The sequence below is a fragment of the Schistocerca gregaria genome, chromosome X (genome assembly GCF_023897955.1).
Source record: "Schistocerca gregaria isolate iqSchGreg1 chromosome X, iqSchGreg1.2, whole genome shotgun sequence".
Classification (NCBI taxonomy): Eukaryota; Metazoa; Arthropoda; class Insecta; order Orthoptera; family Acrididae; genus Schistocerca; species Schistocerca gregaria.
In genome coordinates, this window is record NC_064931.1 from 154,699,616 (window position 1) to 154,713,516 (window position 13,901).

Genomic DNA, 13,901 nt, shown 5'->3' on the forward strand with positions numbered 1-13,901 from the left:
TTGGTTGGATCTCATTAAAAAAAAAATAATTTGGACTGTGGAGTTGAATATGCAATGTCTAATCTTTTCAATGTTAATTTTAATCTTTTTAATGTTAATTACCATCAATGAGGTCTGCTTAATTCAGTAAACTACTATAATGGTAGCAACAGATCATTTGCATGTGCTTCCCTCTAATGGCGGAATCAAACTCTTTTCACATTGAATGAATAATCATCATCCTCCTCTACGGAAAGAAAAACACAAGGAGGTATTTGAGAAATGTACATTTTACTCTGACCTGTGAATTTATATTAATTACTCATGGAGTTACTACTCTCACATTACTACACAATTACTACCCATGACTGAATGCACAAAGCATATGATGTGCTACAGGCAGCTGGAAGATCAGGACTCCTGGTCAAGTCAGCAGAGGATTATTGATACAAAATCATACAGCAGTAATGCAACAGTAGACCTAATAATGAATAAAAGAAATAGGATCTGGGTAAGTTACGATGAACAATATAGTGAACACTTTATCATAGAAAAGATAAGACACAAGGTCAACTACCACCATACTAGTACAAGTTTCAATTCTGCAGATGATTATGAATTCAAAGAATGTATGATGAGGTAATGGAAATTATTCAGTTAGTTAGGGGAGACAAAAACTTAATTGTCATGGAGGACTGGAATTCAACAGAGGTAAAAGAAAGACATTGGAAAGTAATAGGAGAACATGGACTGGGGAAAATGAATTAAAGAAGAAGCCACCTGGTAAAACTTTGCACAGAGCATAATTTAATTATCATTAACACTTGGTTTAAGTACCATGTAAGATGGTTGTATACAATGAATGGAACTGGGGACACTGGAAGGTCTTAGACCAATTGTGTAATAATACGACAGAGATTCTAAAAGTTAATTTTCAGCTGTAAGGCATTTCCAGCAAAAGATGATGACTCTGAATAAGCTGAAAGAACCAATGGTGGTTGAGAATTTCAGAAGGGGCTTTAGGGGAATGAACGGAGACACGGTAAAGTAATATAACAGAGGATGAACAGATAGTTTTGAGAGATGAAACAGTAAAGGCAGGAAAGGCTCACATATGTAAGAAGACAAGGCCTTATTTAAATCATTGAATAACAAAGGAAGTATTGAATTTGACTGATGAGAGAAGAAAATACACAAATGAAGCAGGTGAAAGACAATAGAGGTGTCTAAAAACTTAGGCTGATGCAAAATGGGTAAACAGGAATGGCTAGAGGACATAGTAAGGATGTAGGACTATGGATGACTAAGGGAAAAACAGATGCTGCCTATAGGAAAATTACAAAGACCTTTGGAGAAAGAAGAAGCAGCTGTAAGAATATTATGAGGTCTGATGACAAGCTAGTACTAGGCAACGAAAAGAGAGAAGAAAGATGGAAGGAAGATATAGAGGTACAATATTATAGAAGAGACGAGAAAGATGGTGAAAATTAGATGAGAGACATGACACAGAGAGAAGAATTTGGCAGAGCTCTGAAAGAAATAAATGGAAACCAAGCCCCAGGAGTCAATGACACTCCCTCAGAATTATTGAGATCCTTAGAGGAGCCAGTAATGACAAAGCTATTCTGTCTGGCATGCATGATGTACGAGATGGGGGAAATACCCCATGTTGTTCTATTTGCTCACTGAGGAAGCAGTAAAGGAAACCTAGGTGAAATTTGATAAAGAGGATTAACGTGCAGGGAACAGAAACAAAAATTTTGAAGTTTGCCAATGACACTGCAGTTCCACCAGAAACCACAAAAGACTTGGCACAGTGGATAGTGTCTTGAAAATTGTTTATAAGATTAACACTAAAAATAAAATAAAATAAAACAAGGGTAATGGAATCTAGAGGAATTAAATCAGGGAATTAGATTAGGAAATTAGACATTAAAAGCAGTACATGAGGTAATTGGCCAGCAAAATAACTGATTAAGGCTGCAGTACAGAGAATATAAAATATAGACTGGCTGTAGCAATAAAAGCCCTTCTGAAAAAAAAAGAGATTGTTAACATTGTTTACATATTTAAGTGTTGGGAATTCATTTCTGAATGTATTTGTCTGGAGTGTAGCCTTGTACACAAGTGAAACTTGGATAATAAGCAGTTCAGACAAGAAGAGAATAGAAGCTTTTGAAATGTGGTGCTGTAAAAGAATGCTGAAGATTAAATGGCTACATTAATAACTATGGGGTACTAAATCAAACTGAGGAAAATAGAATTTTATGACACAATTTGACTAAAAGAAAAAAATCTCCTGATAGTACAACTCCTGAGGCATCGAGGAATGTTGTGGAGGAAAGCATAAGTGGAAAGGGGGTGGGGGTGGACAGAGGGAAGGAATTTTAGAATGACAGAGATGAGCAGTTTCCTACTGGCTGGTTTATGTGCTGCACAGAAAAAAATAGAGAAGCCCTTGCACAGCATTACAATAAATGAAGAACAGAAAAGAACATGTTCGAAGTAAACTGCTCAACCACTCCGTCACATTCGCTGATTTTGACAAACAGTGTCATTGTGTAAGGGACACTGTTGTAGGTCAAAAATCAGTGGTGCAATAATATCTCATGGCAAACTGTTCCTCAGAAATACAGACAGACTTGTTTCTCTGTATAATATTAGGCCCCATTACTGGTGTTGATTAATGTGTTTACCTAGAATATTTTCCACATCAAACAACAAGACTAACAATTATCATAAATAATTAAAATTTTTCTTGGTTGCCATGGTAAAATTGCAACATTCCTCTTACGTATGCAATTTTAATTTAATTACATGCATATATTTTCTGAATACAAATAACAATAAAAACAATTTCAAACAAATCTTAACTACCGTTCATAAAGTTGGAAATACTGATATGTGAATATTTTCCCTGGAAATGATAGAATAACAAGCTGTGAAGAAACAGCTAACACTCTGAAACTGGTGACATAAAACACAATATCAGGTATACTGACTGAATCTGAGATGGTGGTACTGTTAATTAATGAAAACAATTAATTAAATTGTCAACAAAACCCATGAGGCCTAAATCACAACAAAATAGCCAATACAGTTAAAAGAAGAGGATGTACAGGAATAATGTTGCTCAGATGACAAAGACAGGGAGTAAGTGTCATTTGAATGCAATCTGTGTAACATTGTAGATGTGGTATTCAACCTGTACTCTGATTTGATGCAGCTTTCCATATTAGTCTGTCCTGTTGAAGTCTCTTTATCACTGCTTAGCTATTGTAGCCTATATCCATTTGAACTTGCTTACTATAGTCAAGTCTTGGCCTCTCTCTACACTTTTGGTGCCCCACACTTCCTTCCAGTACCAAATTAGCTACTCATTGATGCCTCAGGATGGGTCCTATCAATCTATCACCCTTCTTATGGGTCCTATCAATCTATCACCTTTCTTGTACTTAAAGATCTTTTCTCCCCAACTCACTTATGTGCCTTTTCATTTGCTATTCTACCTACTCACTTCATGGTTAGCAATCATATATAATACCACATTTCAAAAGTGTCTATTCTTTTCTTGTCTGTACTGTTTATCCTCAATGTTTCACTTCCTCATGAGACTACATTTCAAATACTTTCAGATTATTTGAAAAAGGTATATTTGTGCCATCAGATGTACAATTGTATATTTATAGATACTAGCTGATGGCACAAATACCCTTTTTTCAAATTATCTAACAGCTGAAGGCAGTCACCTAACAAAAGCTTTACTTTCAGATAAGACTTCCTAAAATTCAAATTTATATCTGATGTCAACATATTTATCTTATTGAGAAATACTTTCTCTGCTACTGCCAGTCTGTATTTTGTATCCTCTTGACTTCTGTCAGTATTGGCTACTTTGCTGCCCAAATAACAAAACTTTGTAATTTTTTAATGTTTTATTTCCTATCCTAATTCCCTCAGCACCACCTGTTACTCATCTTGTGACTCCTTTCCACGATACCATCAATCCCAGTCAACTTATCTAAGTTATTATCCACCTTCGCCAGACTCTCACTGTCATCCACAAGATATTAATAACTTTACGTGAATGTCATGTACTCCAGATGCTCATTTTCGATTTAGATCTTTTAGTGCTCTGTCAAATTGTAATCACAGTATCATGTTTTGAATCTCATCTTTGTCTACTTCCTGTTCCCTTTCCGTAAAACTACTTCAAGTTTGTTGCCTTTCTATAGTAGTCCTATATATTCCTTCACTTCTTTGCTTAGTAGTGGCTTCCCATCGAAGCCTTTGATGTTCATACAGCCACTTCTGTTTTATCCAAAGGTTTCTTCAATCTCCCTGTACACAGCACCAACCTTTCCTAAAGTCACGAATACTTTTACAGCCATGTATTTCACCTCTAGCCAATCCTGCTTTCCTACATTGGACCCTCTGCAAATCTCATATTTTAGACTTCTGTATTCCTTTTGCATACTTCATTTGCTGCATTTTTTATATCAACATGTTCCATTAATTAAATATAATACTGCATGCATTAACAGTACAACTTGGCCTTGTATTCATACCTAATTGTTCCTCTGTTGCCTTCACTATTTCATCTCTCAAAGCTATATACCCAGCTGCAGTTGTATTTCTTTGCCTTTTTTTTCCAGTTGTTTTCGAACATTCGTTTTGAAACACTCAGAAATATCTGATTATTTCAACTTACCCAAGTATTATCTCCCTAATTTCCTACCTTTCTGCAATTTCTTCAGCTTTAATCAGCATTTTCTAATGAATAAATTATTGAAAAATTACACATCTGCTTCTTTAAATGCTATGCAGAAATCAGGTTTATCACAACTATGCAATCTATCTGTAAACTACCAGTGGCTCCAGGTCTCTTCTATATATTTTCATGATTCTTAAACCATGTTAGCGATGATTAAATCATGCTCGGGGTGAAACGCCATCAGGCACTTTCCATTTTCATTCCTTTCCTCCAGGCCATGCTCTCTTACTATTTTTCCCTGTCTTTCTTTTCTTGCTATCAAATTCAAGTCCCCCACACCAATCATAATTACATTTTTATCTCTCAAAGAGTACTGGATAATTTCTTGTATCTCACCATCTGCAGAGCTAGTATGCAATTACATTTGTACAACTGATGGATCCCCGAACTGTGTCTATTGTGGCTACAATAACGTGTTCACTATACTGTTCATAGTATGTCACACGTATTCCCATCATCTTGTTCATTATTGGACCTGCTCCTGCACTACCCTTATTTTACTTTGGGCTGATAACCCTGTATTCACCTCACCAGAAATCCAGTTCATCATGCCACCACACTTCACTAACTCCCAGAACGTCTAACTTCAAACCTATCCATTTTCTTTTTAAAGTTCTGCAATCTACCTACACAATTAAAGGATATAACAAGCTGTAGAGTGCAAGATTTGTATTTTTTTCTGATGACATCATCATTCTGAGTAGTCCCCACCCAGGGATCCAAATGGAAGACTATTTTACCTCTATCTAAAATCATGCAGTAGAGGTGGAAGTCCTCAGGTAATATAGTACCTAAAGTTTCCCCTTGTTTTCAACTGTAGCTGAAGTTTCCCCTTGCTTGCAACATTTGAATTGAATTGAATTGAATTTTATTTGATCCTGTAAGATTACATTGTGTACAGTAAATGTACGTGTAATATAGGACATGTCAAAGTGTTAACATTTCTTATCACTTATTTTTCTACACCTTTAGCTTAAATTTTTACATGACTGATAATGAGTAACAATATATACAAATTTAATGGCATAAGTATTCTGCAACACTGTAAAACTCTTTTTCAATGAGATAGTCTTTAAGTTTCTTTGGAAAGTCATTGTGAAGTACACTATCTTTCAGGGTTTTGGGCAGACTTCTTAGTAGTCTGATACCAAAGTACTGGGGTCCTTTTTCTAGCATTGCCAGTCGGTGGGGTATGCTCCGTACTTCATTCTTCTTTCTTGTATTGTGGGTGTGTACACTAGCATTTTTAATCCAGCCCTCACTACTTTTTGTGATGTACATTATTGTTTTGTATATATACAACGATGAAAAAGTTAAGATATTTAAATTCTTGAAACAGTTTTTGCATGTTTCAGAGGTCTTTCTTCTTAAAATGGTCCTAATTGCTTTTTTTGTAATGTGAACACTCGTTTTGTCTCTTGTTTGTTTGAGTTTCCCCATACAGTCACTCCATACTGTAAGTATGGTTCGAAAAGTCCACGATACACTGTACACAGAAGGTTCTTGTCTGAATACTGTGATAGCTGCATCATTAAGAATATGACAGAGCTCAGTTTCTTACAGACATTATTAATATGTTTTTTTTTTCCATTTCAGTTCATTATCCACAAGAATACCTAAGAATCTAGCAGATTCTACATCTTCCAGTCTTGTCCCATCAACCTCTAAATCCATGTCTACAGCCTTTTCCTTGTTTTTAAACACTGCATACATAGTCTTTTTTAGATTTATAACCAGTTCATTTTCCAACAGCCATTGAGCTGTGACATTTGCAGATATGTATGCTCTTCTCTCAAGCTGTTCCATATTTTTGTCACTATTTAGTATTGTCATGTCATCAGCATACAATATTTTCTTTTCTTCCTCCTCAACACCTATATCATTAACAAATACATTAAATAACAATGGCCCCATTACCGAACCCTGCGGCACTCCATATTTGATGGATTTGGTTTCTGATTGGTACGAGTTTCCTAATGATACATACTGCTTGCGGTTGCACAAGTATGATTTTATCCATTCACCTGGTTGCCCCCGAATGCCATAGTTGCTTAATTTTTGTATCAGCATTTCATGGACAATGGTGTCAAATGCCTTTGAAAGATCCAGAAACATTGCAGAGACAACCTTTTTCTCATCCAAGGACTGTAAAATGTATTCTGTTAGACTGACAATTGCTGATTCTGTAGATTTACCCTTTCTGAAACCATGTTGTGTGGGCATGAGAATGTTATGTTTGTCCAAATAGTTAACTAATCTGGTATACATAAGCATTTCTAGGATTTTTGAGAAACCTGATATCAGTGAAGCTGGTCTGTAGTTGTTGGGATCATCCCTACACCCTTTCTTGTACACTGGCACTACCTTCGTTATCTTCAGTTTTTCAGGAAAAATTGCATATCTGAAAGAACAGTTTGCTATGTTCTTCAGTGGTGTTATTATCTCCTCACATACCAGTTTTATTACATGATTTGATATTTCATCATCACCAGCTGATTTCTTGGACTTCAGTTTCTGTATAGTTTTCTGTAATTCATCTTCTGTGACTGGTCTTAAGAACATAGTACTGCATGATCTTTTTGGTACCTACTTGGAGTATCCAGATAACAAAGTTAATGCTACAATGATAGATCTCTCAGACATTCTGACCATTGCCCTGACTACTGAAAAGTCTGGTGCAAATTTTCAGGAACCAAATGCTAGTCTGGCGTAACTGATGCCCTTCCGATGTCGTTGCACCTATGGTATGGCTACCAGTATCATCTAGGTGCACAGTCACCTTACCATTGCTAGTGCCATTGTTTGTGGGGAAGTGCAATATATTTAAGCATTAAACCTAACCAAGGAGCAGTATAAAGAGTATGATATGGACAATATTAACAGGTTACTGAACTATAGAGAGATTTTTGTCTTACATTAGATTTTCTCCTTGAAGTTGTTCAGGGTTTTCTTTTCCCAAACAGTCCGAAGCAACAGAATTATGTAGATTATCCTTTCCTTTGAATTCTTCCTCTGTTACAGAAGAATTCTTAATAAAATGGACCAAATCTTGCCTGGAAATAAAATTATGTACGTGTACTACAGAAACCACTAACATAAATATTTTAGATTTCTTTTGTCTAATATAGATACTTATGGCATCTATTGCACTGATCTAGTTTCAGTACAAAAGCAGGCAGGGAAGAAATATACACTTACCTGCACATTTAAACACATACAGTATTAAAAAACTTGTATTTACAAATTTATCAGGATTTATGTTAGTGTTTAACAGATGAAATCAGCCCAAACATAGTAGGGTTACATAGTTTGAACACAGATGGTCAATATTTACATATACAGTCCAAATTATCTGACCTTTTTCTCCTCCCAGTGTCTTACAAAAATAGATTTTTGAATGCAACTTAGTGGTAAAATATAAACACTCAAGAATAATAATTAGTATGTTTAATTACAAATTTTATAAGCATGAGTGTCACAAAATCAGGGCCCATCAGTTGTTAACTACATCTCATAATTTATATGGTTATAAACAATATAGGAAAGTGGACCTTTTGTTTCCTTTCTAGTAAACATAAAATCTCTGTTTACAAACTCATCTTACTTTAGCACTAACTTCAAAATATCAGCTAAAATGGAGTTTATTTCTACATCACGAATTCCTTTTCCTTCTGACTCACAGATACAAATTTCCAAGTTTTAGGCTCAGATGTAGCACTTAAATGGTAGAGGGCTCTATGCCTGACAATACAGTTAGGTGTTTTCGTGAAGCACACACTTTTTTTAAATTCTACTTCACTTTATTTTGTGTTATTGACACTATTCTTTATTTATCCATCACATTATCCTATAATGAAATGCTTAACAGATGGAGAGGATTGTTTCTTGTGTTTAGTATGCACTTAAAATTTGTCTATTGAAAGCTCTTCTGCACAATAACCTTCCCTATATTTGAATGCAGATGCTGTCTTCTAGCATACTGCATCACTCTCTGGTCTTTCAAGTTGAGCTGTGCCACAGATACTTGCTTGCTAATTACATTCTCTCACTGTGCATTTAATCACATTTCTATTGATTCAGAATAATGAGTTCCTTTTATTTAACTGACATTTATAGCCAGAACACAAACAACAATAGTAAAGAGAGGCAGTCATATTGTCCAAATTTTCCAAATCTCAATACAATTACTGGAAACTTAAGGCTTGAAACTATCTCTCTGGACAGATGGATGTTGTAGGTAGATGAAAGAACTGTGGCAACTGGACACTGCCTCTCAGTGACATTGGCAAAATAAGGATTGACTGTGGCAACAGACACAAATGTAAGGGGACACAGCATTGTTTAACTCAGAGGGATACCAAGAACTGATGGTATACAGGAGAGGCAATCCCCTCTATGTAGTTGAAAGGAACTGGTGTTGGGAGGATTGGTTGTTGATGTCACTGGTGCTGTGATGTGTCATATGTTCGGCATTCAGCTGGTGTCATTTGTGGAGGTAGCCAACTGCTTAACTTTATCATCCACTTAGAACACTACATATTCATTGCAGAGCAGTTGGTATATGGTATGGCCACTTTTACAAAGTACCCTATCTCTCATTGGAATGAAATGCCTTTTACTAGACTGAAGTTGGTAGCATAATGTCGGGGGCTGGGGGTAGCTGTATAACACAACAATTGTTCCTGGGTTGTCCACAGGATCTTAACCTGTGGGAGTAAACTGCATGGCATAATGTTGGACTACAGTGCTGCACAGATTGAGTATGTGACGAAATATTATGTCAGGGGATAAGAAGAGGATTCTGGGTAAGAATCTTTTATCTCAGGTAATAAGGCAGTCAAAGCATCATTGAAGGAAGTCATCTTGGACAGAAATTACCATTCCAATACGTACAAAATCCATCGATAGCATAATTCGTATCTGTAACTGTCATCATAATGATGCACTGAAATAATAAGGTACACAAAAGTGGCATTATTTTATAGACATTCTGTTTTCACTGTTCAGAAACAAAGAATGAGATTGAAAATTAAAATGCACAGATACTGTTCAACAAAAGGAAGGAGGGATGGAGGAATAAACTTTTAATGTTCCACTGACAAGGAATTCTGTAGTCAGAGCCTGAGTTCAGATTGGGTACACAGTGGGAAGAAAATTGGCAGGTTGTTTTCAAAGGAATTGTCCCACCATTTATTTGCATTAAGTTATTTAGTGAAATTGGGAAAACCTAATTTTGGATCGCTTGACAGCAGTTTGCACTCAAGTCATCTCAAATGTGAGTTCAGTGTCTTATTCACTGAACATCACTCAGGATTAGCTTATAGTAAGTGACTCATTAATTATCTGTAAATCAATATGGAGTAAAATTCACAGTAGCTCAAATTATTTTGCTCAATTGTAGCTTATAGAAAAATAGGTCTAATTACTCTAACCTAGACCTAACAGCAGATAGTTTAAAACCATAATCACAGAGAAACCTATAAAATAAATTTTTAAAACAAAAAATATGTATGAAACCTATGTACATTTTTTTAAAATGAATGAATAGCTGCAATTACCTGACAGGAGACCTCTTGCTACTTTCACTTGCAAGAGATTCTGTGGACAAAAGAGATGGAATAGATTCAGAATCTTCAATAATGTTAGGGAACACATGTGGCGTGTGCAAAGTGTCATCTCCACCTGCAGTCACACTAAGGGGGTCCACCTGGAAATAATACATTGAACACCTGAATAAATATTATTTGTTTTCACTTAACATGGACACAAATTCACTCTCTTAATAACATAGGATTCTGCAGCACACTGAATAGACCAGAATTGCAGTAGTCATTTAGCAGCCTTGCACACAATAGGATTCCGAGTCAGAGTCATGTTAAGTCAGCCCGTTCTTCACATTTTCAGCTATCAGTGATCAAAAGTACCTAATTTGAGAACAATTTCATTTGTAGTCAACAACTGAAATATGATATTTTGTGATCACTGTCTGTTAATAAAACCGTTCTCAAAAAATTTTAAATGTTTTTTCAGCTTAAATATGTGTGAGGTATGTGTAAGCCACTAGGTCATGGAAACTATCATTTTTGTGAAACAAATAAATAAGCTTCAACTATTAAACATGCGAGAATATGGCCAAAGTCTAAAACTACACCAACTTTAACATTTCTACTCACCACCACTGAAGGTCCAATAACAAACAGACTATGCTGTGAAACTTTCAAGCACATTAAATCTCCATGCCAAATCTTACCTTTTGCAGCCAATGCTCTTACTATATGAGCTACCTCCCTACACCTCTCATAGTTTCACTTTTTCCAATAATCAAAAAACCAGTTATGTTTATTAACCACAGTAACTTATTTCAAATCAGACTTACAAACATTTCCCAGGTAAGTTTAATAACGGCCACTCAGCATTTTCCCAAAAGTGCACACAGTGCAGTGGCATGAAAAATTTGCTCTGGGAAAAAGTTTATTAACTTAATACTGACTCCCCCTCTCCCCCCCCCCCCCCCCCACCCATAACCAATGTACCTTGCTGCAGTGGGGTGACTTATGGATCTTGATGATACAGTTAGCTGAATTGTAGGTGCAGCCATATCGAAGGGGCATCTATTGAGAAGCATACAGTTCGTGAATATGGGCACTGCCATTTCAGTAGTTGTGGAGGCAACAGTGTGCATGATTATACAGTTTGGCATTATTACACTCCTGGAAATGGATAAAAGAACACATTGACACTGGTGTGTCAGACCCACCATACTTGCTCCGGACACTGCGAGAGGGCTGTACAAGCAAATGATCACACGCACGGCACAGCGGACACACCAGGAACCGCGGTGTTGGCCGTCGAATGGCGCTAGCTGCGCAGCATTTGTGCACCGCCGCCGTCAGTGTCAGCCAGTTTGCCGTGGCATACGGAGCTCCATCGCAGTCTTTAACACTGGTAGCAGGCCGCGACATCGTGGACGTGAACCGTATGTGCAGTTGACGGACTTTGAGCGAGGGCGTATAGTGGGCATGCGGGAGGCCGGGTGGACGTACCGCCGAATTGCTCAACACGTGGGGCGTGAGGTCTCCACAGTACATCGATGTTGTCGCCAGTGGTCGGCGGAAGGTGCACGTGCCCGTCGACCTGGGACCGGACCGCAGCGATGCACGGATGCACGCCAAGACCGTAGGATCCTACGCAGTGCCGTAGGGGACCGCACTGCCACTTCCCAGCAAATTAGGGACACTGTTGCTCCTGGGGTATCGGCGAGGACCATTCGCAACCGTCTCCATGAAGCTGGGCTACGGTCCCGCACACCGTTAGGCCGTCTTCCACTCACGCCCCAACATCGTGCAGCCCGCCTCCAGTGATGTCGCGACAGGCGTGAATGGAGGGACGAATGGAGACGTGTCGTCTTCAGCAATGAGAGTCGCTTCTGCCTTGGTGCCAATGATGGTCGTATGAGTGTTTGGTGCCGTGCAGGTGAGCGCCACAATCAGGACTGCATACGACCGAGGCACACAGGGCCAACACCCGGCATCATGGTGTGGGGAACGATCTCCTACACTGGCCGTACACCTCTGGTGACCGTCATCGAACCCATCTTTCTACCATTCCTAGACCGGCAAGGGAACTTGCTGTTCCCACAGGACAATGCACGTCCGCATGTATCCCGTGCCACCCAACGTGCTCTAGAAGGTGTAAGTCAACTACCCTGGCCAGCAAGATATCTGGATCTGTCCCCCATTGAGCATGTTTGGGACTGGATGAAGCGTCGTCTCACGCGGTCTGCACGTCCAGCACGAACGCTGGTCCAACTGCGGCGCCAGGTGGAAATGGCATGGCAAGCCGTTCTACAGGACTACGTCCAGCATCTCTACGATCGTCTCCATGGGAGAATAGCAGCCTGCATTGCTGCAAAAGGTGGATATACACTGTACTAGTGCCGGCATTATGCATGCTCTGTTGCCTGTGTCTATGTGCCTGTGGTTCTGTCAGTGTGATCATGTGATGTATCTGACCCCAGGAATGTGTCAATAAAGTTCCCCCTTCCTGGGACAATGAATTCACAGTGTTCTTATTTCAATTTCCAGGAGTGTATATTAGTGAAAATGTCCTTGCTATGTAAGTATTGCTAATGACCAAAAACAAGTGGTATGTTGGTATTGCTAATGACTAAAAGCAAGTGGAAACTATAACATTTATGTTTCCCCAGTACATGTGGCTCTACTGTATGGTTTAATGATGATGGCATCCTCTTAGATAAAATATTCCAGCAGTAAAATACCCCCCCCCCCCTCCACCATTCAAATCTCCAGGTAGGGATTTTTCAGGAGAGTGCTCTCATCAAGATAAACAAAATGACTTTCTCCCAAATGAAGCATATAATGTTAGATCACTTATTTGGGTACATAAGTTAGAGAATTTAAAAAAAGGAATTGAGAGTTTGAAGTTATATATAGTTGGGTTATAAACACAGAATATAATAGGACTTATGCACAAGTAGATCAAATAATGAACAAGAAAATAGGAATGCATTAGACCTGTTACGAACAGCATGGTGAATTCATTATCATAGCCAACACCCACCACAGTAGTACAAGTTTACATGCCAACGAGCTCCACAAATGATGAGACTGAAGTAATGTATGATGACATAAAAGAAATTATTCAAATTTTTAAGGAAGATGAAACCTAAATTGTGGTGGTGAACTGGAATTTGGTACTAGAAGCAAGACAAGGAAAAATAGTTGAAGAACATGGACTGGGTGAAACGTAAGGTGGATATACACTGTACTAGTAAAATCTGCAAAGAGCACAATTTAATTATTACTGGTACCTGGTCTAAGAGTCAGGAAATAAGGTGGTACATATGGAAGAGAGCTGGAGACATTAAAAGGTTTCATACAACTTATGTTATGGTAAGATAGAGATTTCAAACGCAAATTTCATACTGTGAGACATTTCCAGAGCCAGATGGGACCTCAGACCACATTTTATTGGTTACAAACTGCAGATTACAACTGAAGAAATTGGAGAACGTAGGAGGTTAAGGAGATGAGACCTGTATAGCTTGATAGGGCCACTGGTGCCAAGAGTTTCAAAGGGAGCATTAGGCAACAACTGACTCAATGAGGGGGCTGGAGCACAATGAAAG

The 13,901-nt window shown here is 38.1% G+C and overlaps 1 protein-coding gene across 2 annotated transcripts in view; it reads right to left on the minus strand.

Moving 5' to 3' along the window:
• The window catches only part of LOC126299419 (cyclic AMP-responsive element-binding protein 5), a 150,540-nt gene that overhangs the window by 101,655 nt on the left and 34,984 nt on the right, over window positions 1-13,901 (minus strand). For both annotated transcript variants that reach the window (XM_049991316.1, XM_049991317.1), the window contains exons 4-5: window positions 10,312-10,460; window positions 7,669-7,806 (exon numbers count right to left, since the gene is read on the minus strand). In XM_049991316.1, the coding sequence (XP_049847273.1) occupies window positions 7,669-7,806; window positions 10,312-10,460 (287 nt within the window). The remainder of the gene's footprint in view (window positions 1-7,668; window positions 7,807-10,311; window positions 10,461-13,901) is intronic.